General features: G+C 46.3%; 1 protein-coding gene across 8 annotated transcripts in view; it reads left to right on the top strand.

Moving 5' to 3' along the window:
* Nucleotides 1-20976, top strand: part of TJP2 (tight junction protein 2) — a 129983-nt gene that overhangs the window by 34258 nt on the left and 74749 nt on the right. For 2 of the 8 annotated variants that reach the window (XM_045469378.1, XM_045469382.1), the window contains exon 1: nucleotides 17132-17349. The exons of 5 other annotated variants lie outside the window; for them this stretch is intronic. In XM_045469378.1, coding sequence (XP_045325334.1) covers nucleotides 17290-17349 — 60 coding nt within the window. In that variant the 5' untranslated portion in view covers nucleotides 17132-17289. Of the gene's footprint in view, nucleotides 1-17129; nucleotides 17350-20976 lie in introns of those variants that run through there. One more of the 8 variants, XM_045469375.1, reaches the window with a different exon arrangement.

Below are 20976 nucleotides of genomic sequence, written 5' to 3' on the forward strand. Positions count from 1 at the left end.
TGGCTGAGTCGGCTGAGCGTCTGACTTCAGCTCAGGTCGTGGTCTCGCAGTTCGTGGGTTCAAGCCCCACGTCGGGCTCTGTGCTAACAGCTCAGAGCCTGGAGCCTGCTTCAGATTCTGTATCTCTCTCTCTCTCCCCCCCTCCCCTGCTCATGCTCTGACTCTCTCTGTCTCTCAAAAATAAATAAATGTTAAAAAAAAAAGATATATATGTAGATGGCCTATGTGGCCACTTTCCCTCCCTGAGGTGAAGGGATTGTTTCCTCAAACCTTTAATGAGCATCTCACACAGAACCTGACGGAAATTAGGAGGAACATAAAGGCTCATCCATGGGGTACTTGGGGGTCTAATTTGGAATCAGTAATTGCATTGCTGTGTGAAAAGGCTGGTACCCACCCCTTTTGGTGGATGTGAGCAGAAGGCCTGAGGCAGTGACTAAGTGAGGTGGGCCTCCTGGGGGAGGTGATATTTGAGAGGCAACTGGAGGACGAAAAGTTGTTGGCTATGTGGGCAAAGGGGGAAAAGGAACTTGGGGAGCAGAGTCTGGACACCCCAGGCCAGGCTAGAAGAAAAGTTGTCGTGTGTGGTGAGAATCCCGCTGTCATTCTAAGATGAATGACGTGTATCAGAGCTGTAGTAAAAACAATGAAAGCTTTATGTTTATTTGTGGGCTCCCCATAAAATAGTTGGTACTGTGATACATGTTTTATCTGCATTGTCTCTTTTATTTTATTTTTAATTAAAAAAATTGTTTAATGTTTATTTATTTTTGAGAGACACAGGTAGGGGTAGAGAGAGAGGGAGACACAGGATCCGAGGCAGGCTCCAGGCTCTGAGCTGTCAGCGCAGAGCCTGACCTGATGTGGGGCCCGAACTCACCAACTGTGAGATCATGACCTGATGCTGAAGTCGGACACTTAGCCTACTGAGCCACCCAGGGGCCCCTGCATTGTCTCTTTTGATTCTCATAACCACCGTGTGAGGTGTAGGTCCAACTATACTCCCGATGGACCTCAAACGAGCTGGCTTCAACAAGGGAGATTTATAGTCCTGGAGGCTGAAAGTCTGAAATCAAGCTGCAGGCAGACGCGTTTCCTTCAGTGGGTTATAAGGGAAAGATCTGTTCTGAGCATCTCTACTTGACTTCTAGATGCACGACTTGCCTCTCTGTGTGTCCGTCTTTGTGTCCAAATTTCCCCTTTCTGGACAGACACCATTGTATTGGATTAGGACCTATCGAAAATCTCGCCTTAATTTGATTACCTCTATCCAGACCCTGTTTCCAAATACGGTCACATTCTGAGGTGACGAGGGTCAGGACTTCAACATATGAATGTTGTAGGGACACAATACAACCCATAACACCATTTTACAGCTGAAGAAAGGGAGGCTCAGAGGTTTTAGGTAAGTGCCCAAAATCTGTGTAGATCAGAAACAGTTGACTAGTGGTCATAGGTTAAACCTAAGAAGTTAGCAGAACAGGGGCTTGTTGACTTCACAGCTGTGCTCTGTCACCCAGTGCTTTACTGGCTTCTAGCGTTTTCTTTGTTTCTGCCATGTTTCCACAAGGTTCCCTGGGAACCCAGTGGGGTGGAGACCAGGGTGCCAAGCCACTAGCCTGTTAGTTTCTGGTTCTTGAGTTTCTGGATAAGATATTCTTCCATTTCAGTTGTCTATCTCACCTGCTTGTCTGTGGGAAGTTATTAGAGTATATGAAACATTTAAAATTCATGAAAGAAAGGGGCTATCTTTTTCCAGATGATGTGCTCTTTCTGCTGTTAAAATGTTAACTATCTATAAATGCACAGTTTTTCTGAGTATAGCTATTCTATTCTTAATGTCCTTCCCAAACAGCGTAAATGTTTGTAAATGATGTGTTAACGATGTGTTAGCCCTTAAACTTGTACTCTAAGTACATTGACTTGGAATTATTTCAGCATTAAGGGACTTAAGCACCTTAGTTGTCTATCTATAAAGATTCAGACACATAGTAGTTTTGTTGGTATCCACACAAGAATTCCATATTTTCTTCCCTAAGTATTTAAAATGTTCTAAATACTTATCCAAAGATGTTGTCATTTTAGCAATTCAAGCAAACTTTCATGAGAAACTAGTACACCACTGAAACGAAAGAAAAATAAAAATAAGAAGGGTTCACTCTTGGGGCACCTGGGTGGCGCAGTCGGTTAAGCGTCCGACTTCAGCCAGGTCACGATCTCGCGGTCTGTGAGTTCGAGCCCCGCGTCAGGCTCTGGGCTGATGGCTCAGAGCCTGGAGCCTGCTTCCGATTCTGTGTCTCCCTCTCTCTCTGCTCCTCCCCCGTTCATGCTCTGTCTCTCTCTGTCCCAAAAATAAATAAACGTTGAAAAAAAATTAAAAAAAAAAAAAAAAGAAGGGTTCACTCTTACTTTTGAATGCTTTAGCTATAGACTGACATGTTTTCCAAACAAAAATTGGAGCGCGTGGTTTACTCATGAAATCAACAAGACAAAGTGGCGGCCATCTGGCCTACCTCTGGGAATCTGAGATGTCTGCACACTGTTAAGTATAGCACACAGATGAGTAATGCTCAAGCTAGGGTCTGAAACAGAAATGTAATGATACTCCTGCATGTTTAAAAGAATCCGGAACCTAAGGATGGGGAGATGGCTAGGTGCTTTCCAACCCAGAGCCCTATCTGTCTCTTACTTTTCACAGCCAAATTTCTTTTCTTTTTGAATTTTATTTATTTATTTATTTATTTATTTATTTATTTAAATTTTGGTTAGTGAACATACAATGCAATATTTGTTTCAGGAGTAGAATTCAGTGATTCATCAGCTACGTTCAACATCCAGTGCTCATCACAAGTGTCCTCCTTAATACCCATCACCCATTTAGCCCTTCCCTCCACCCAGCACCCCTCCATCAACCCTCAGTTTGTTCTGTTTTTGTTAAGAGTCTCGCTTGTGGTTTGTTTCCCTTTCTTCTCTTCCTCCCCTTCCCATGTGTTCATCTCTTGTTTCTTCAATTCCACATATGAGTGAAAGCATGTACTGTATTTTTCTTTCTCTGATTGACTTGTTTCACTTAGCATAATACACTGTAGCTCCATCCATGTCATTGCAAATGACAAGATTTCAGTCTTTTTGGTGGCTGAGTAGTAGCCCGTTGTGTATATACACCACGTCTTCTTTATCCATTCATCAGTCGATGGACATCTGTCACAGCCAAATTTCTTGCAAGGATTTGCTGTACTTATCTCTTTTCCTTCCCATCACCTGCCCTTCTTTCTGACACTTCTCCTCCATCTATTCTAGCCGCTTAGCGGTCCAGTAATGGTTCCAGGTACCCTATGAACTAGGCACTGCACTGCCTGAGGAAATGTACATGGACAAGGCTCTTCCCTGGATGGGAGTTCAGTCTTGTTTGTGATCGGCAGTTATACTGCTATGCATGCTGCCTGATTTGGGCCCCTGGTGCTGTGGCTGTGTGGGGAATCCTAGAGGAAACCTGATTCCCATTAACCTGCTAGAATTGAGATAAATAGTTTGCAGGTAGCTTCTGCTTGGAAGGGGTATCATCATTAGAGCCCTATTTTTGGTACTTTGTCACATTTTTATCAACAGAGTGGTTGGTGACAGCAGTTTTCAGTTCAGCCAGATTTTGATTCTTGTGTGGAAGTAATCTGGTTGTATAGCAAGATTAGACAAGATACCCCGGACAGAATTTCCCCCACTTAATCATAATTATATTGATATTTAAAAAAAATGATTGATTTTAATAATATACATAGTTATTTGAATATAGTTACTCTTTTTTTTAATGTTTATTTATTTTTGAGACAGCACAAGTGGGGAGGGCAGAGAGAGAGGGGACAGAGGATCTGAAGTGGGCTCTGTGCTGACAGCAGAGAGACTGATGTGGGGCTCGTGCTCGCAAACCATGAGATCATGACCTGAGCTGAAGTCAGACACTCAACCGACCGAGCCACCCAGGCGCCCTGTTTGTAGTTACTCTTAATACTTGATATTGATATTTGAAATATAATTGTTGATATTCAAAAAATCAACTTCAGATCTTAAGTCTAGTTAACTAAAATAATTAACTCTGTCAACACGCTGTGAAAGAGTCTTTGTGATATGTTAAAGTTTAAATTTGTCTCTTCTGATGGCTTCAGCTCAGCATGATAAATTTGACAAGAAAGAGGGATACTATCCCAAGACTTAGAACAAGAATCAAAATACTTTAGCAACCGGACGATGAGAACTAGATCAGGGAAAGAAACCAAGAATGGCCTGGCTGGGAGCTTGTTAGAAATGCGTGTTCCTGAGCTTCACCCCATGCTGACTGAAGCAGAAACTCTGGGGCCGGGGGTACGACCCAGGAATCTGTTTTATCAAGCCCTTCCAGGAGTTTCTGATGCCCTAAAGCCTGAGCACTACTGTGTGGGTCTATGCTGCTGGGGTGAGCTCCCCAAGTATTCTGATAGACTGAGGAGCCCCAGGGGAGACGGGACTGCAGAGGGGCTCTCAGGTGCACAGAAGGAAAAGTTGCAAGTTTTCACCTTCAACTGACTTTTCTAAGCCCATGTATTGGGGTGAGTCCATGATATCTCTGAGAGGCCAGAATTGCACAGAAGGAGTGTCACCAATAGGTAGTCAATTTAGGGTTGAAATAACTGTCAATCTGGAGGTAACATGAACTGGGGTTTATTATATAGTATTAGTATTTTGTTAAATAGGAAGTCCTTTTGAAAATATAAATTGTGGGTTATAAAATATATTATCACTATATATTGTATCTAAATAAATACAATTATAGATTAGATATTTATTGAATTTACTAGTGTTTTATTAAATATTATTACTATTTAAGATTTACTTTGGGGGTGCCTGGGTGGCTCAATCGGTTAAGCATCCAACTTCAGCTCAGGTCATGATCTCACTGGTTGTGAGTTTGAGTCCCGAGTCGGGCTCTGTGCTGACAGCTGAAAGCCTGGAGCCTGTTTCAGATTCTGTGTCTCCCTCTCTCTCTGCCCCTCCCCAGCTTGTCCTCTGTCTGTTTCTCTCTCTCAAAAATAAATAAACATAAAAAAAAAAAAGATTTATTTTGTCTTTCCCTCCCTTTCTAAGTAACACTGTCATTTGTTTACATTTTTTAAATGTTTATTTATTTTTGAGAGAGAGAGAGAGAGAGAACACAAGCAGGGCAGGGGCAGAGAGAGAGGGAGACACAGAATCCAAAGCAGGCTCCAGGCTCTGAGCTGTCAGCACAAAGCCTGACTCAGGGCTTGAACCCATGAGCTGTGAGATCATGACCTGAGCTAAAGTCGGACGCTTAACTGGTTGACTGAGCCACCCAGGTGTCCTAACACTGTTATTTGTTGAAATCTTTTGACTTATATTTAATACGCAAATGCTCCATTTATTCTGGTTAACACGTCTTACAGCTTAGTAACTTAGTATCTACCCTCTACCTGTCTTATAAATTCTGCTTTAGTTTTACAAGCATCTTACTTTCTCATTATGTATGTGAAATAAATCTTAGGAGTTTCATCCATCTGATTCTTTTTCCTTGTCCTCCGTACCAGTTTTTTAAAAAGAACTTCAAATAAAAGCATTTATTGAGCAAATTATAGTATATTCATACAAATGGAGTATTATGCAGTTAGACACATGATGATATAAATCTATATTGCCATGAAAAAATAGTCAAGCAACGTTCTTACGTAGAAATAAAGGAGGCAAAAGCGCATGCCTAGTTTGGCCCCAGATGTGCAAAGTTATATATGATATCTATATGCTTACCTGCATACAGGTACCTGGAAGAATACTCACACAGTTACTAACAGTAGTTTGCTCTCTGGATGGCAACAATTTAGTTATATTTTGCTACTTTTTTTTATGATCTGTGTGGTTTGGGTAAATAAACAAGTACCATGTATATAAAAATAACTGAAATACAAATGAGAGATGTATATGCAAATATATATGTAAAGAAATATAACAAAAAGAATGATGGGACCAGATCCTTTCCTTTGCAAACCAAAGACAAAAGTTTGCAAATAGAGATGATGATTTTCTTGCCGTTTGAATGTTTTACCTGCTTTCAAAGTTGTGGTCTTCCTGTCTTGTGCCCAAGCATTGAAACAATGTTCCTTTGGCAGAATTTCCCAGACCTCCCTGATAAGGAGACTCATTTGGTTGGGGAGGAGGGTGCATGCTCAAAACAACCAATCCCCTGCCCCTTCTCACACACCAATCCTACCCCCAGCATCTCAGGGAGGGACTGGGATGCCTCAGGTAATTCTGGTCATCAGGGAAATTTAGCAGAGGTCCCATGGGAGCATAAATATTGCGAGCCAGGTCTTCGAGTATGATTGAACAATGCCTCCTTGGAAGTGCCTTTCCCAGGCCCTGCTTCCTTTGTTCCAGAGGCCCATGCTCTTTGGGACTGGCCTGGAAAACTGTCTGCTCCCAGTGTGTTTCTAAAGGCCCCTTTCAGATCTGAGAAGTCTTTGAAAATCTAGGAGACTCTTCAGCTACTTTAATCTGTGCTGATAGGGGATCCTGAATTCTTAGGACTAGAAGGTTCTGGTGATAATTTCTTAAAGCAATTCACGTGTTGCCAGAGGCCCCTCTGGCTCCCGGGAGGACCTGTGTCTCATGCGATGGTCCCTGGGGCCTCTCTCACCTCAGATTCCCTCCTTACCTGTGAGATGAGAGCCTTTTTATTTAGTCCAATTTTTAACATATTGAAATGTTTTTTTCTCAAAGCACTTGTTTAGGGAGTGGGTGCTCTGAAGTTCAGTTAGATGTCAGATCGCATTTGCATCAAGGAGTCTCATTACCTAACCGGTGGCTGGAGTCAGATGGCATTTACTTTTTTTTTTTTTTTTGAAAGAGAACTTTTTATTAGTTCTATGTACAGAGAGTTTAACAGCGTGCACTCAGCCCGGATTGGGGCCCGGTTCTTTGGCTTTTGCCTTTTCCGGCTTGGTAATAAATATGAGCCACCGACTTTGGACCCAGGACGTTGCCTCCCCAGTGGCAGCAGATCCCATCGTTTCTGTCATCGTAATTGGTCCTGATGGCTTCCACTAGCTCAGCCGGAGCACCTGGTATGGAGGTGACAGCGGTGCAGGTCTTCCCGTGGACCAGACGCCCAGCCTGGCCTTCCCCTTGGTGATGCAGTGGGGAGCCCCCATCTCACGACACCAGGTGGGCAGGGAGACGCCTGCTCAGTGGGAAACACAGCATGTGCAATCACTACCAGCTGAACCTTCTTGTTTTCCACTAAGGTGGGGACAGGTGGCCTCTTAGTGGGGACATCCCCTTTGCTGGCAGCTTTCTCCTTAGCCTGGATCAACAATCTGCTTCTTCTCTTGCTTTGTCTCTGGTCTGTACTTGGGGGCCAGCCTAAGCAGCTGAGCAGCTGTTTGGCGGTCCAAGGTTAATCTCAGGGGCGGTGGGGGGGGGGGGGCGGGCGTGCAGCATTACACATTTATAGAGAAGAGCCCTTTGCCGCTGCAGCCTGATGTCGTGGGGCCATTTGACAAAGCGGGAGAGGTCCCTTTTGGGCTGGATGTCTTGTCCGATGCCAGAATTCTTGGGCCTTTTCTCAAGCAGGGGAATGGCCACCTTCTTCCCCCCGGCCTTCTTTCCTTTCTGCATCTTGGATGGCTGGAGGAGAGAGCTGTGGCATTTACCTTTTAATGTGGTGCAGCGAGAGTTTCACAAACATGATCCCCCAGCACTCCGTTCGGCAGAAACCCTCCTGAGTTCTGTTGGAGAAAACCACAGTAGCAACAACAAGCCCCTGACCTGTGCAGTCGTCTGTCTGCGGTTGACAGTGAACGTGGCGGCCGGAGAGCAGTCGGGAGGATGAGCTTCACTCCCGCAGACCTGCCCCTGGAGCCTCCCTGCCTTCTATTGGACGAGAAATTCAGGCAGCAGCTGTTTTCCCCCCTCGGAAGTACAGTTTCCTCACTGCTGAAGCACAGCAATAATACCAAATATACCCAAGATTCACGGGCACCATGCGGCTCTGCGTGAAATGAGTTACAGCAGAGTTTGGAAGAGTTTTGGCACCTAATACGCCTTGAATCAACCTTTGTTTATCACGCTTTGTTTGTTGTTGGTGGTGTTGTCTTAAGATTTTATTTTGGGGGCGCCTGGGTGGCGCAGTCGGTTAAGCGTCCGACTTCAGCCAGGTCACGATCTCGCGGTCCGTGAGTTCGAGCCCCGCGTCGGGCTCTGGGCTGATGGCTCAGAGCCTGGAGCCTGTTTCCGATTCTGTGTCTCCCTCTCTCTCTCTCTGACCCTCCCCCGTTCGTGCTCTGTCTCTCTCTGTCCCAAGAATAAATAAACGTTGAAAAAAAAAATTAAAAAAAAAAAAAAAGATTTTATTTTGAAATAATCTCTGTATCCCCCCAACGTGGGGCTTGAACTCACAGCCCCAAGATCAAGAGCTGCTCAGCTCTACTGATTGAGCCAGCCAGGCACATCTCGTTGTTGCTGTTTTTGGGGTTTTGTTTTTCAATGTTTATTTAATTTTGAGAGAGAGAGAGAGAGAGAGAGAGAGAGACAGAGCACGAGCAGGAGAGGGCAGAGAGGGAGGGAGACACAGGATCTGAAGCAGGCTCCAGGCTCCGAGCTGTCAGCACAGAGCCTGATTCGGGGCTTGAACGCATGACCTGAGCCGAAGTCGGATGGTCAACCCACCGAGCCACCCAGGCGCCCTGTTGCTGGTTTTAAATAGAGGGTTACTAAGTGGCATCTGTCCCTGAAAAGAGTGTGGATTTTGTATACCCAGCAGCGTGAGCAGGGGGCCCCGGGGCACCCTGCCAGGGAGGACTCTCTCCAGTGCAGAGCCCGCTCCCCGGAAGGGCCTGTCTACACCAAACTGTGCCTCGGAAGGTGCTTCTAGGATCTCCAGGCCCACAGCTGGATTATGCTCTGTCCCAATCCCCTGTCCGTCAGGCTGAGCACACTTTGACCTTGCCTGTTGGCCTCCCCAGACACCTCATCCAGCCAGCCCGCGGCTGACTCTGAGGCGCACGGCGAATTCTTCTGTCCGTGTTGTGGCCGGCTGACCCCAGCATGTGAGAATCACTGCCGGGTTCTCACACCGGGAGCAAGACGCTGGGGGTTGGGATTTGTGCCAATGGCAGAAAGAGGAGAGAGGGAATTGAAAGCCACCATCCACTGAGAACCGAGAGAACTCTCTCTCCTGTTAGACTGACTGATGTTTTCATCACTTTTGCGCTCACTCTGACATCCTTTCGTTGTGGCAATAACAGCATCCCTGCCAATGTGTTACCAAGAGTAATAATAATAATAAAGTTAAGAAGGGAGAGTTGTGGATACTAGGGTCCTTTGCCGTCTTGCGCTGTCCTCCCTTCCTGCTGTGGTTCCTCCCTCGGCTTCCTTTAGCCAGGGAGACCACCCACCGCCCCCACCTTTTCATACCCCTGCCCTCTGCTCTCTGAAATGCTTGCTTTGCCATCAGCAAAGCACTCAGCTGGACTCTATGTCCCTGCTTTGACTTAAACTTGACTCTCTCCCGAGGGCATCACTTCCTGGTTGCCGCTTCAAGGGATGTTTCCTGCTCTCGAGAGAAAGAGAAATCTAAGCAGAAGCTGGCTCTGTGGTCCAGGCAGAGAAGCTCAAACAAAGGCTCTGGGGCAGAAATGCGCCTGGCAGGGTCTCAAGAGCAACAAAGAAAGGCCAGTGTGGCTCCGGGACCTGAGCTTGGGAGAGAGCAGGATGAGCTGGGTTTGGAGGAGGCAGCAGACTTGGAGGCTGTCTTAGCCAGCTTGGGCTCTAGAACAAAATGCCATGGTCTGGGTGGTTTGAACAACAGACATTTACTTCTCACAGTTCAGGGGACCACAAAGTCCGAGATCAAGATGCTGACAGATTTGGTTCCTGGTGGGGGCCCTCCTCCTGCCTTGTAGATAGCTGCCTTCTCCCTGTGTCCTCACATGGTCTTTCCTAGGAACATGAGCCTGGAGAGGGATCTCTCTCTCCCTCTTATAAGACCACAAATCCCATCGTGAGGGCCCTACTCTCATGACCTAATCTAAACCTATTCCCTCCCAAAGGCCCATCTCCAGATACCACCACATTGGGGGTTAGGGCTTCAGCCCCTTTGGGGGGCTGAGGGAGACACAAACAGTCAGCCCGTAACGAGGCCATGGCAAGAAGTCTGCATCGGTTTAAAAGCACAGAGTTACGAGATCTGATTTGTCTCATGAAAAGATCATTCTGGCTGCTTGGGGAGGATGGACTGGGGGATTGGATGCAGGGAGACAGCAAAGAGGCGAGTCCTGGAGGAAGAGAAACTTTCTAAAACTGAAACACATGATTTTTCATAAATAAAATGCTAATGTCTTCATGTTTTAGAAGTGTCTTTGGAAACTCACTACTGAAGATTTTGGCGGGGTGGGGGGAGTTAATCTTTTCTCTCTAGATGATCTTTTGGGGATAAATATCATGTTGAAGAAATAATTTGTGTTCATGAGGGTTCTTTTGTTTTAATCAATTTTCTTTTTCTGTCAATATCAAATAGAATTTTATTTACTATTTTTCAATTAAAATAGCACTGTAGTAAGACTAATTTTTGTTTAAATTTTTCTGGTCTCTGGGGGTAGTCTCCTAACTAGCTCTTTATCTGTATCTGTGCATATGTCTGGAATGGCCACCTAATTTTGAAGCTGGTTATTAGGATTTTAGATGATTTTTACATTTATTTGTGCTTTTCTGAACTGTTTTGAATGCTTTATAATTGGCATCTTATTATTATTATTATTATTATTATTTATTTTGCCAAAACTCACTGGTCTAAGAAAAAAAATGAACAAAACTGAAATTATTTTCTTTTTAAATTTTTTTTTAACATTTATTTATCTTTGAGACAGAGAGAGACAGAGCATGAACAGGGGAGGGTCAGAGAGAGAAGGAGACACAGAATCCGCAACAGGCTCCAGGCTCTGAGCTGTCAGCACAGAGCCCTACGCGGGGCTCGAACTCACAGACCATGAGATCATGACCTGAGCTGAAGTCGGACGCTTAACTGACTGAGCCACCCAGGAACCCCCCCAAAATAGTTTTCTTAATTATGGAAAAATGTAATTACCATTTCCTGAACAGAAGAATGTCTATGTAAAAATTGGCAGTGACCTTTGGGACACTAACATGTAGAAGTCTGGATGTTTAGGAAAGTGGCAAACTGGAGGCAGCTTTCTGCTCTTCCTATATAATATTAAGGTATGGGAACAATCCTGGAGACAGGGAGTCTGCAGTACTTGGCAGGAAATTAGAAACACAATGCTTTTTTTTTTTTTTTTTAATTTTTTTTTCAACGTTTATTTATTTTTGGGACAGAGAGAGACAGAGCATGAACGGGGGAGGGGCAGAGAGAGAGGGAGACACAGAATCGGAAACAGGCTCCAGGCTCTGAGCCATCAGCCCAGAGCCCGACGCGGGGCTCGAACTCACGGACCGCGAGATCGTGACCTGGCTGAAGTCGGACGCTTAACTGACTGCGCCACCCAGGCGCCCCAGAAACACAATGCTTTTAAACATAAAGCAAGAGTCTTGAGTTGCCCCAAAGGCTGAGGTGAACCTGGGGGTTTTTCTAGTGGATTATAACGCACTCCCCTGTTTGTTTGCAGGATTCTAAGTGCTAAAGGCTAGCTTGAAAATAATTTACTCTCTCTGCAACGTGTGTAAACCTATGACCATTACACTTAGAGTCAAGTTTGTTCTATTGTATCATATTTCTAGAACCATCATAGATTGCAACGAGGAGCGTCTCAATCAAAAGTCTGTGTTTCTGTGGGGCTTGGGGGGTCATGCAGGACTATATGGGACTAGATGCAGTTCCGTACATAGGTATCAGCGCTTTAACTAGAAACTTAGGATTTGGGAAACTTAGGTAGCTAGTCACCCGACCCTCCCCCCCACCCCCCCAGTAAAAAAAGGAAGAGTACTTTAACAGACTTTGAGAGTGAGCAAGAGTGATATTAAATAAAAAAGTAAAGGCATAAAGGGCAGAGCAGAACTTTCGATGCCTCTCTCCTGGATGCTGTTTTAGTGGTTGTGGGGGATGCTGATGGAAGGAGTCCTTCACGTGAACATGGGAGGTTACTGGGATGGCTGTTTGCACTGAGAAGAGTGGGAGAAGCCAGCAGAGACGAGGCCACGACAGGGGAGGTAAGGGAAGGCCAGGCCTGTTCTCCCAAAAGGTGCCCCTCCCTCAGGCAGAGTTTTAACTGCTACCTCCGCGTGTTAGTCATTCCGTACTTGAGCAACTCTCCCGCCTTGTCATCATTTGTTTACTTGGTTTTGTCTTGATCACACTGTGAGCACCCCCACTCCCCGCCCCCAGTATATATCATCTTTATCTTCTCTGTATCTACCCCAGGGCACACGGGTGGGGGGACTTCAGGAAATGTTTGTTGCAAGGAAGTGTCTCTATGATTCCAGTCTGCCATTCTGCATACAAGCCAATTAAATTGCTCAGTTAACCTGGAAACTTTTCAAATGTTTATTTATTTTATTTTTAAGAGAGAGAGAGAGAGCGTGAGAGCAAGCAGGGGAGGGGTGGAGAGAGAGTGTGGGGAGGGAGACAGAGAATCCAAAGTAGACTCTGTGCTGTTAGCACAGAGCCCAGTGGGGGCTTGAACTCAAACCATGAGATCATGACCTGAGCCGAAGTTGGACACTTAACCAACTGAGCCACCCAGGTGCCCCAACCTGTAAACTTTTTATGTCAGATCCCTTTGTTCCCATTTAATGATACTTTATAACTATATTGCAAATATATATGTAAAAACATATATATATATATATACACACATGTATATGTGTGTGTCTTTATGTATGTGTGTATATGTACATATATATGTATATATATCCAAATCGTAACATTCTTGAAGAAATCTGATTAAAAGTGTTTATCACATTAATTCGAGGTCTTCTGACCAACTTGTTACAAAGATTTTATACACAGTAATGCATCCTGAAAAGTACTGAAAAATTTTCCATTACACAAACATGGCACAAACAATAACTACAATTTAAAAAGAGAAATGCACACAGCCCTATCCTGTCATCAAATCACGTTCCCATTTGCTTTCCAGTTTGTTTATATGTTTTCATAACTTCTTCATTGCCATCATAGGATAGATAACGTCTGTGTTCCTTTTCATCGGTGATTATATCATTTTTCTCCTTGTTGCTGGATAGACTTGCTATAATTTTAAATGATAGCTTCATGTGCCAATTCAGTTGATCTGCTGTCATTTAACAGCCCTCTGTGATTGGACACTGATGGTTTCCAGCCTTTGTTGTAATCAGTTGGGATCCAGTGAAGTGCCTCACCTCCCAGTCAGCCACTGGAGTCGAATTCCAGTCTCATCTTCCCCTTGAAACAGCTCTGGTCAGGATGGGCACTTGTCCTGTTCGTGGTGAGCATCTTCCGTTCTTATCTTAACTGACCTCCACACTGGTGCGTGTTGTTGGCGATTTTCCCCCTCTTGAAATTCATTCTTCCTTTGACTTTGTGGACGTTGTTCCAGAGAGGTTTTTCTTCCCTTTCTGACAGTTCCTCTTTGGTCTTTGCTCTGGGAACTTGAGTTTGCCCCCTAAATATTGGCATTCCCAGATATGGGTCCTATTCTGGGTGTTTTTTTTTTTGTTTTTTTTTTTTTGCCTGTCACAGTAAAGGTTATTATGAAAACAGGCTGGATGGGTCCTATCTTTAATCCTCTGTTGCCTCGGGGCGCCTGGGTGGCGCAGTCGGTTAAGCGTCCGCCTTCAGCCAGGTCACGATCTCGCGGTCCGTGAGTTCGAGCCCCGCGTCAGGCTCTGGGCTGATGGCTCAGAGCCTGGAGCCTGTTTCCGATTCTGTGTCTCCCTCTCTCTCTGCCCCTCCCCCGTTCATGCTCTGTCTCTCTCTGTCCCAAAAATAAATAAACGTTGAAAAAAAAAAATTTAATCCTCTGTTGCCTCAATCTACACAGTGTCTCTGAATATTCAGTCTCACTTCCTCACCTGACTTCAGCTTTCTTGATACATTGATGATCTGCAAATCTCTTCCTCCATCCCAGAGCCTTCTACCCAAAAATACTCAATGCCTAGTACATCGCAGATACTTGAACATCTCCACCTGGATGACCCGTAGCCCGTGAAGCTCAATCAGTCCTTAACTAAAGTCACCATGTTTCCTCCAGCCCCTCCCAAGATCTGCTCCCACTCCTGCATTCTCTATGTTGGTAGAGATATCATCATCTACTTCGTTAAGCCAGAAACCTGAGAGTCACCTTAGAGTCACTTCCCTCTTTCTTACATCATATCTAATCAGTCAACCTGCCTGCTGATTACACTGCCTTAATTTCTCTAGAATTGGCCCTTTTTTGTCTAACGCTGCCCAACCCGATAGCCCTGTCATCTCTCACCTGCATTTCCACAGAAATGCATTTTTTGCTGGTCTTCTCATTCTTACTGACACACCTCCCCCCCCCTCCCCCAATCCCACCTGCCAGATTCATCATCCTCCAGGAGCTGACCCAAGGATCTTTACAAAATGCCAAAGCTAATCCCACTCCTACCGTGTTCAACAGTAGGATACAGCCCCTGCTTGCCTGGGCAACCTCACCTCCTGGCACCGAAGGGCACGTCTGTGGTCTCTTCATTCCTTGTTTCTCCACTTGTATTTATTCCCTTCACCTAGAAATCTTTCCCCTTTTTGTCTCACAAACTCATTCCTGTAAGTGTCTTCTTGTCTGTAAAGCCTTCCCTGAACCCCATCCCCCTACTGGGTGAAGAAGCCCTCCCAGAAGTCCCCAGACTACCCCAAGCTTTCCAGGAAAGCTCAGTGCTTTTGCAGTTTCTTATTATTTACTGATCGTCTGCTGTAATGGACTGAGCTCCCCAAGGTGAGAGAGAGCTTAGTTTTTTATCAGGGGGTCTGGCTTGATAGAAGTTCTTTGGAGAAACAAATTCTAGGAGTGGGGTTCGAATGTGCAACCCACATGTGAAAAATTATGTCCTATTAATTGCTTCTCCAAAAAGTTCTATTTATGTATAACTGCCACCAGCAATGCTAGTGTGCTCACTGAATCATGCCTTTCAACAACTATTTATTGTTCCTCTATGTCAGGCATTGTGTCAGAAGAATAGTATTTCTAATATAAGACTATTTCATTATTTGGAGCAGTGTATACCAATAGAACTTTCTGCAATGGTAGAAATATTCTGTATCAGCACCGTCCATTATGGTAGCCATTAGCTGCAAGTGGCTACTGAGCACTGGAAATGTGACTCATGTGACACATTCGTCTGAAATCTTCATTTTCTTTAATGTTTGTTATTTTATTAAAACATTGTTTAATGTTTATTTATTTTTGAGAGGGAGAGAGTGTGAGCAGGGGAGAGGCAGAGAGAGAGAGGGAGACAAAGAATCTGAACCAGCCTCCAGCTGTCAACAGAAAGCCCACTGTGGGGGCTCGAACCCATGAACCGTGAGATCACGACCCGAGCCAAAGTCTGATGCTCCGCCAACTGAGCCACCCAGGCGCCCCTGGAAGCTTTTAAATCCTAAATCCCTAATTTTAGTTAATTTAAAATAAAATGTATTGAATACCCATATGTGAGAAGTGGTTATATTGGGCAGTGCAGCTCTAGAGAGAAAAAGGAAATAGTTCTGCAGATGTTAAGTACTACACTGTGGATTCCTTTCTTCCTTTTTAAATGCTAATGAAATCAGCTCACATTACTAAGGTGTGACCAGTTCACAAACGCTATCATTGTTATTATTTGTTCGCACTACCTAATTTGGGAAACATTTTTTTAAATCAGAGCTTAGGTCGGGGGAGTAACACCTTACACCAGAAACACAACCCCAACGTCTGAGTCTGGAGACTTGTAGGCAAGTGAGAAACGTCACTCACGATGCTTTTTAATCCAGAAGCATGCACTTAGCTCTACCCCAAAGGAGGCCAGAAGGCTCACACTTTCAGAGAGGCATCTGCTGGGCTTGTTTTTCCACATAAACTGCCAAACTTGTTTTGATTAGGCAGGAAGTGAAGCAACCTTTCGGGGAGAGAGCCTAGCTTCTGCATCTCATCAGCGGGTCAGATAGGACATTCTACCTTTCACCTTCTACTTGTGAGCCTCGGCCGAGTTTTGCCTTAAGGGAAAGCAATTTTAAGGGAAGAGCGAGGTGGCGCACACTTTTTTTCTTTCACAGCGTGGTTCCCTTAAATTTCAAGCCCCAAATTATGCTTTTAATCAGTGTACCTGTTTCGAGTCTCCGAATAATTTACATGCCTCTAAAATAAGGAAGCTTTTACTTCTCTTGTGCAGTTCTTCGTACATAGGAGACTCTAAAACGAGTAAATGTACTGATAAATCCTGCTTGGATAAGCATCTGTGACTTACTGGTAGTCTTTTAAAAGATGACGATGCGAGAGGCGTTGCAATGTTTTTACTGGAGCTGTTGGAAATGTGATAAAAAAGAGATAAGCTGGGGTATATTTTCCTCCAAAGTCAAGTTTTATTTAACACGGACATCCCAATACCCTCGGAATTCCGGTAATCAGTTGTTGAGCTGAGACACGTGGGCTACAATGCCGTGTACGTGTCGGCTGGCTGGGCAGGCCTCTAGGCAGGACAGACAACTTTGGGGTTTCCCCTCTTCTTCCCTTCGGAAGAGAGCAAAAGAGGCGCTGCAAACCTCTCCAAAACGTGTTCGTACCGGATGCGCACGCGACCTCAAAGGAAGCGCCCCGGGACAGACGGGCCCGGCCCCCGGCTGGCCCCAGCGTTCGGAGCTCCCAGCGTCCGGAGCCCGACCTGCCTGCCTAGTGCGCGCCGCGGAGCGAACCATCGCGCCGTCCGGACGGGGGGGGTAGTGTAGGGCGTGGGGGCCGCGGGACGCTCGGGCCCTGGTGCGGGGGGGGGGAAACCCCTGCCGCCGCCGTCCTCGCCCCCCTGCCGCCCCCCGCCGGAAGTCGCTCTCGAAGCGGCCAGCCGCGGAGGCCTTGCGGGTTGGTCTCGGCGTGCTCTATCCCCCCGGCCGCGCGGGGGTGGTAGCGGCCCATTTGAGAGTTTCCCGGGTCCGGCCGCCGGCGCGGAGGCGCTGCGCTCCGGAGGGGGGCGGGCGGCGAGCGGCGGGAGGAGGGACAAAGGGGTGGGCCCTGCGGGCCGGCCCTCCCGCAGCCCGGGTTTCGGGTCCGAGGACTGATCTGCTGCGCGCACATCGCGAGGAGCGGAGCCCAGGCGGGATTTGCGCCCGAGATGCCGGTGCGAGGGGATCGCGGGTTTCCACCCCGGCGGGAGCTGTCAGGTTGGCTCCGTGTAAGTGCCCTTCGAGTCTGCTCGGTTGGGAGAAGACTCTCGGGGGATGAGCGTAGAGCGCGTGGTGGGCTTCCTGTTGCGCGGTGGGCAGCTGCTACTCTCCCACCTGAAAGTGGGGCGGGGGGGGGGCACGGGTAGATTTCACCCGACCGGGTGGTGGCTCATGGCCTCCAGGGCTCCTTAATCCTTTTCTCTCCTCTCTGAAGTCACTTGGGTTTCAGATTAAGTCGTCAGGGAGGGTAGGGGACACGGTCCTGAACTCTGTCCTGGATCTCTGGTACCTTGAAGGCATCTCGTCCTGCCTGTTGTGTAGCCTGCCGTATGCCTTTGTGTCTTCCTTCTCTTTCCTACCACACCTACTTGATGCAAACTTACAGGCATGTGCCTGTGAGACAAACTTGACAACTCTTTGGAGACCGGGAGCCTCATTTTCCTTTTTAATCAGCTGCCGCGGTAATACAAGTAAAAGTTGTTTTCAGTGGGGAATGGAGATGGGGTTTTGGAGGAAGCCACCACAAAGGGGTGATGAATGCTTTCTGCTCTGGTATTATCTCACCTGTCACCATTCCCTTGCTTTTATGTCTTCATTTGTCAGGTTTCCGCTTCTGCACAGTAGTTTATAAATAATCAGGGTTTTGACTGCAGGGTTTTAACATTCTGGAAATGTGGACGAACTTGGGAGCGAATACTCCAGGGCTTAGTAATGGAATACAGCCTCCCACCTCTATTTTAGTTTAAGTTCTTAGGCAGCGCCGCTTCCCTGGCAGCTGTCTGGCCTGAGTAATAAATGGTTGTGGTTTCCCTGCAGTTCCCAGCGGAGACTCACCCCGTCGGAGAAACTGCCCTGTGACTCCACACTCCCTCCCTCAGCTTGGGGGATCCTAGCAGAGGGGGCAGGAGGCCCTCGGCCTCAGATCTTTTGGTGGCCTGTGCTGGGGGTGTGCTGATAATCCTTGCCAGAGAACCAGTCTGCTTTGGCAGAATGGTTGGGGGGAGAGACTGAGAGGGGGTGTGTGTGTGTGTGTGGCGGGTAACATCACCCACACCTGGGAAGGAGATGCTTTAGACTAGTTGCATTTGTACCTGCCTGAGAATGAAATTTGACTCTTCAATAAAGTTTCATGAACAACTTCACTCCAGTGTGAGGACTACAAGTGGGAAGAGCGTGCCCCTGTTGCTGTCTTGTCGGGGAAGCATGCAGATAATTAAGAATGATTAGAAATATTCCAGTTAGAAATATGGATGGGACGCTGTAGCTTCTCCCTCTCTGGGAGATGAGAGAAGGGGTGCTTTACTTAGGCAGCGGGGGCTTTGGAGGTGTTTCTTGAGCTCTTTCAGAGCTGCTATCAGAGATAGAGGAAGGGGGATTTCTTTCCTTGCCGAGGCTGCTGTAACTTTTTTGCGACCACACCGCTAATAACGAGCACCTGCCTGTGCCGGTCCCTGCAAGGGGTACAAGATGAGCAAGACTCCGTTTCTGCCTTCAGAGTCTGTTACATCTGAAAATTGTAGGGTATTGTGAACTCCACAGACTCTGCTGGGACTGAGGGGGGAGCGTGCCATACAGGTGCGCACTCTGCAGTACAGAAATACAGGCAGGGTGCGATTGCCTTACACACCCTCCCTTTAGGGATTCTTTTTGGGAAGAAAGGGCCGCATTCGAACAGATACCCCACAGCGTAAGCCAGTGAAGAAGAGGGGGCTGATAACACGCCCACCTCGTAGGGTTATGTGAGGACTGCCTGAAATGATGGAAGGTGCTGGACATGAGGTGGGTGCCAGGGAAGCGGTAGCTAGTGATATGAACCAAGACAGGTGCTGGGTCCTGGGAGGTAGGATCTAGAAGTACAGGTAGGGGTTACCATGTCGGTGTCTAGGCAGGAGCTGAGGGAAAGAGAAAGAGTTGCTCACACTCTTGAAAGGCCTTGAATGCCAGTAAAAGACTTGGGGGGGGGGGCGCGGGGAAAGTCCTAGAAATCCCTAATGGATCAGTGACTTGATTTTCCCTACAAAGAAGTGAACCAGTTTCTCAGTAAACACTTCACTCCCCCCAGCCTACACTGGGAGTATTACTATTTTTTTGAGGCTCCCAAAAGCTTAAGACCAATGAATTTTAATATCGCCCCCCCTGGGGAATTCCATTTGCAAGGACTTATGTCTCCATTTGTTTAACTTTTGATCTAATTCTTTGTACATCCGACAAAAGGTTATAGCCAGCCATTTATCTTTTGCAGAAGTGCCTGAGAATGCAAGGGAGATGAAGAAAAAAAAAAAAAAAAATCCCCGCAGGGACTTCAATTTAGAAAGGGTTTCTCTTCTGAAGGTATTCTTTTTAAGAGACAGGTAAAATTCTTGAAACTAGGCAGGGCCACTCTCCTCCTGTGGGCTGGAGTAAGTTCTGTAGTTTAAAAAGTCATGCAGATTTGGTCCAGGAGTGGCACAAAGAGTGGGTGGCGGGGGTGGAGTTAAGAGGAAGGGTTAGTAATCACTGCTGAAACTTTCAGCATACTTCCACCAAGAATATGAGCCATCGGGGAATTCCTTGCTTAACCTCTAAAACAAATCCCATTTAGGAGTTGTGGCTACGGATTAATTTATCTAGGTTGAGAGCTGACTCCCTGTAAAATGCCTCATTGATTAGATTCTGAGTAGTAATCAGGGAGCCAACAATTGCTGGCCAGATGGCCTCAGACTAGCCAGCCTTGCTGTTGAAAAGGCGTTTTCCATTGCAGGGGATTTGGGGTGTAGTGATGTAGGAGGGTGTGGGGGAGGGGATAGAGACGGGGACGTAAAATGATCATCTCGGGTATTTTACGAAGTTAGTTTCTTGATCCTAAGTCCAAGGGTCGGGGTATCAGAAACAGACCCAGAGATCAGATTGAACACCTATTTGAGTGGTTAAAAACTTCAAAGTTTGTGTGAACTTATTGAGGTTAAAAAAGAAAACTTCCCTAAAACTATTTTAGGGCCTCCTCACCCCCACAGGAATTTTCACTGTGACCCTTGTTGGCAGAAGCCCTTATAGCTACCAAATTTATAAGGGTCTAAGGGGGTGTTACCATTCCTATTTTTTTTTTTTTTTTTTTTTTTTTTTAAAGACCACGTGTCAGCAGTGGAAAGAAGCGTTCAGGCGCTCAGTGCTAACGTGTAGTGGCAACAGCGAATCCCAGGTTTGAAGGTGCCTGGGAAATGCCCTTGGCTTCTCACTTCTGGAGCCCAGGCAGCTCCGCTTAGGCCTTCCCCTGATGGTGACAGTCTCATTCTGTTTGTAAGGGGCTTAGAGCTTTTCTCTTCTAGCTGGCCACCGCACCCAGAGGTTCATCAGCCCGGTAACTGGGAGCTCAGAAGAAAGACCAGACTGTTGTCGGGAAAAAATACCTGATATGTTAATGAAGCATTCTTTTTCTGTCCTGGTTTGCTGTTCCGCAAACTGTTTTCTAAAGTGTGCTACACAGACAGACTTAGAGGCGACCCGTTATTTTTCAGCGACTCTGCATGGATATTGTACTTCAAGACGAACACTCTAAAGCCAGTTACCAAACTCACTGATTTTGTGGACAGATTGTTTATTTAGAATGAGGCAAAGGGGTGCCTGGGTGGCTCAGTCGGTGAGGTGTCCAATTCTTG

Source organism: Leopardus geoffroyi, chromosome D4 (genome assembly GCF_018350155.1).
Source record: "Leopardus geoffroyi isolate Oge1 chromosome D4, O.geoffroyi_Oge1_pat1.0, whole genome shotgun sequence".
NCBI lineage: Eukaryota > Metazoa > Chordata > Mammalia > Carnivora > Felidae > Leopardus > Leopardus geoffroyi.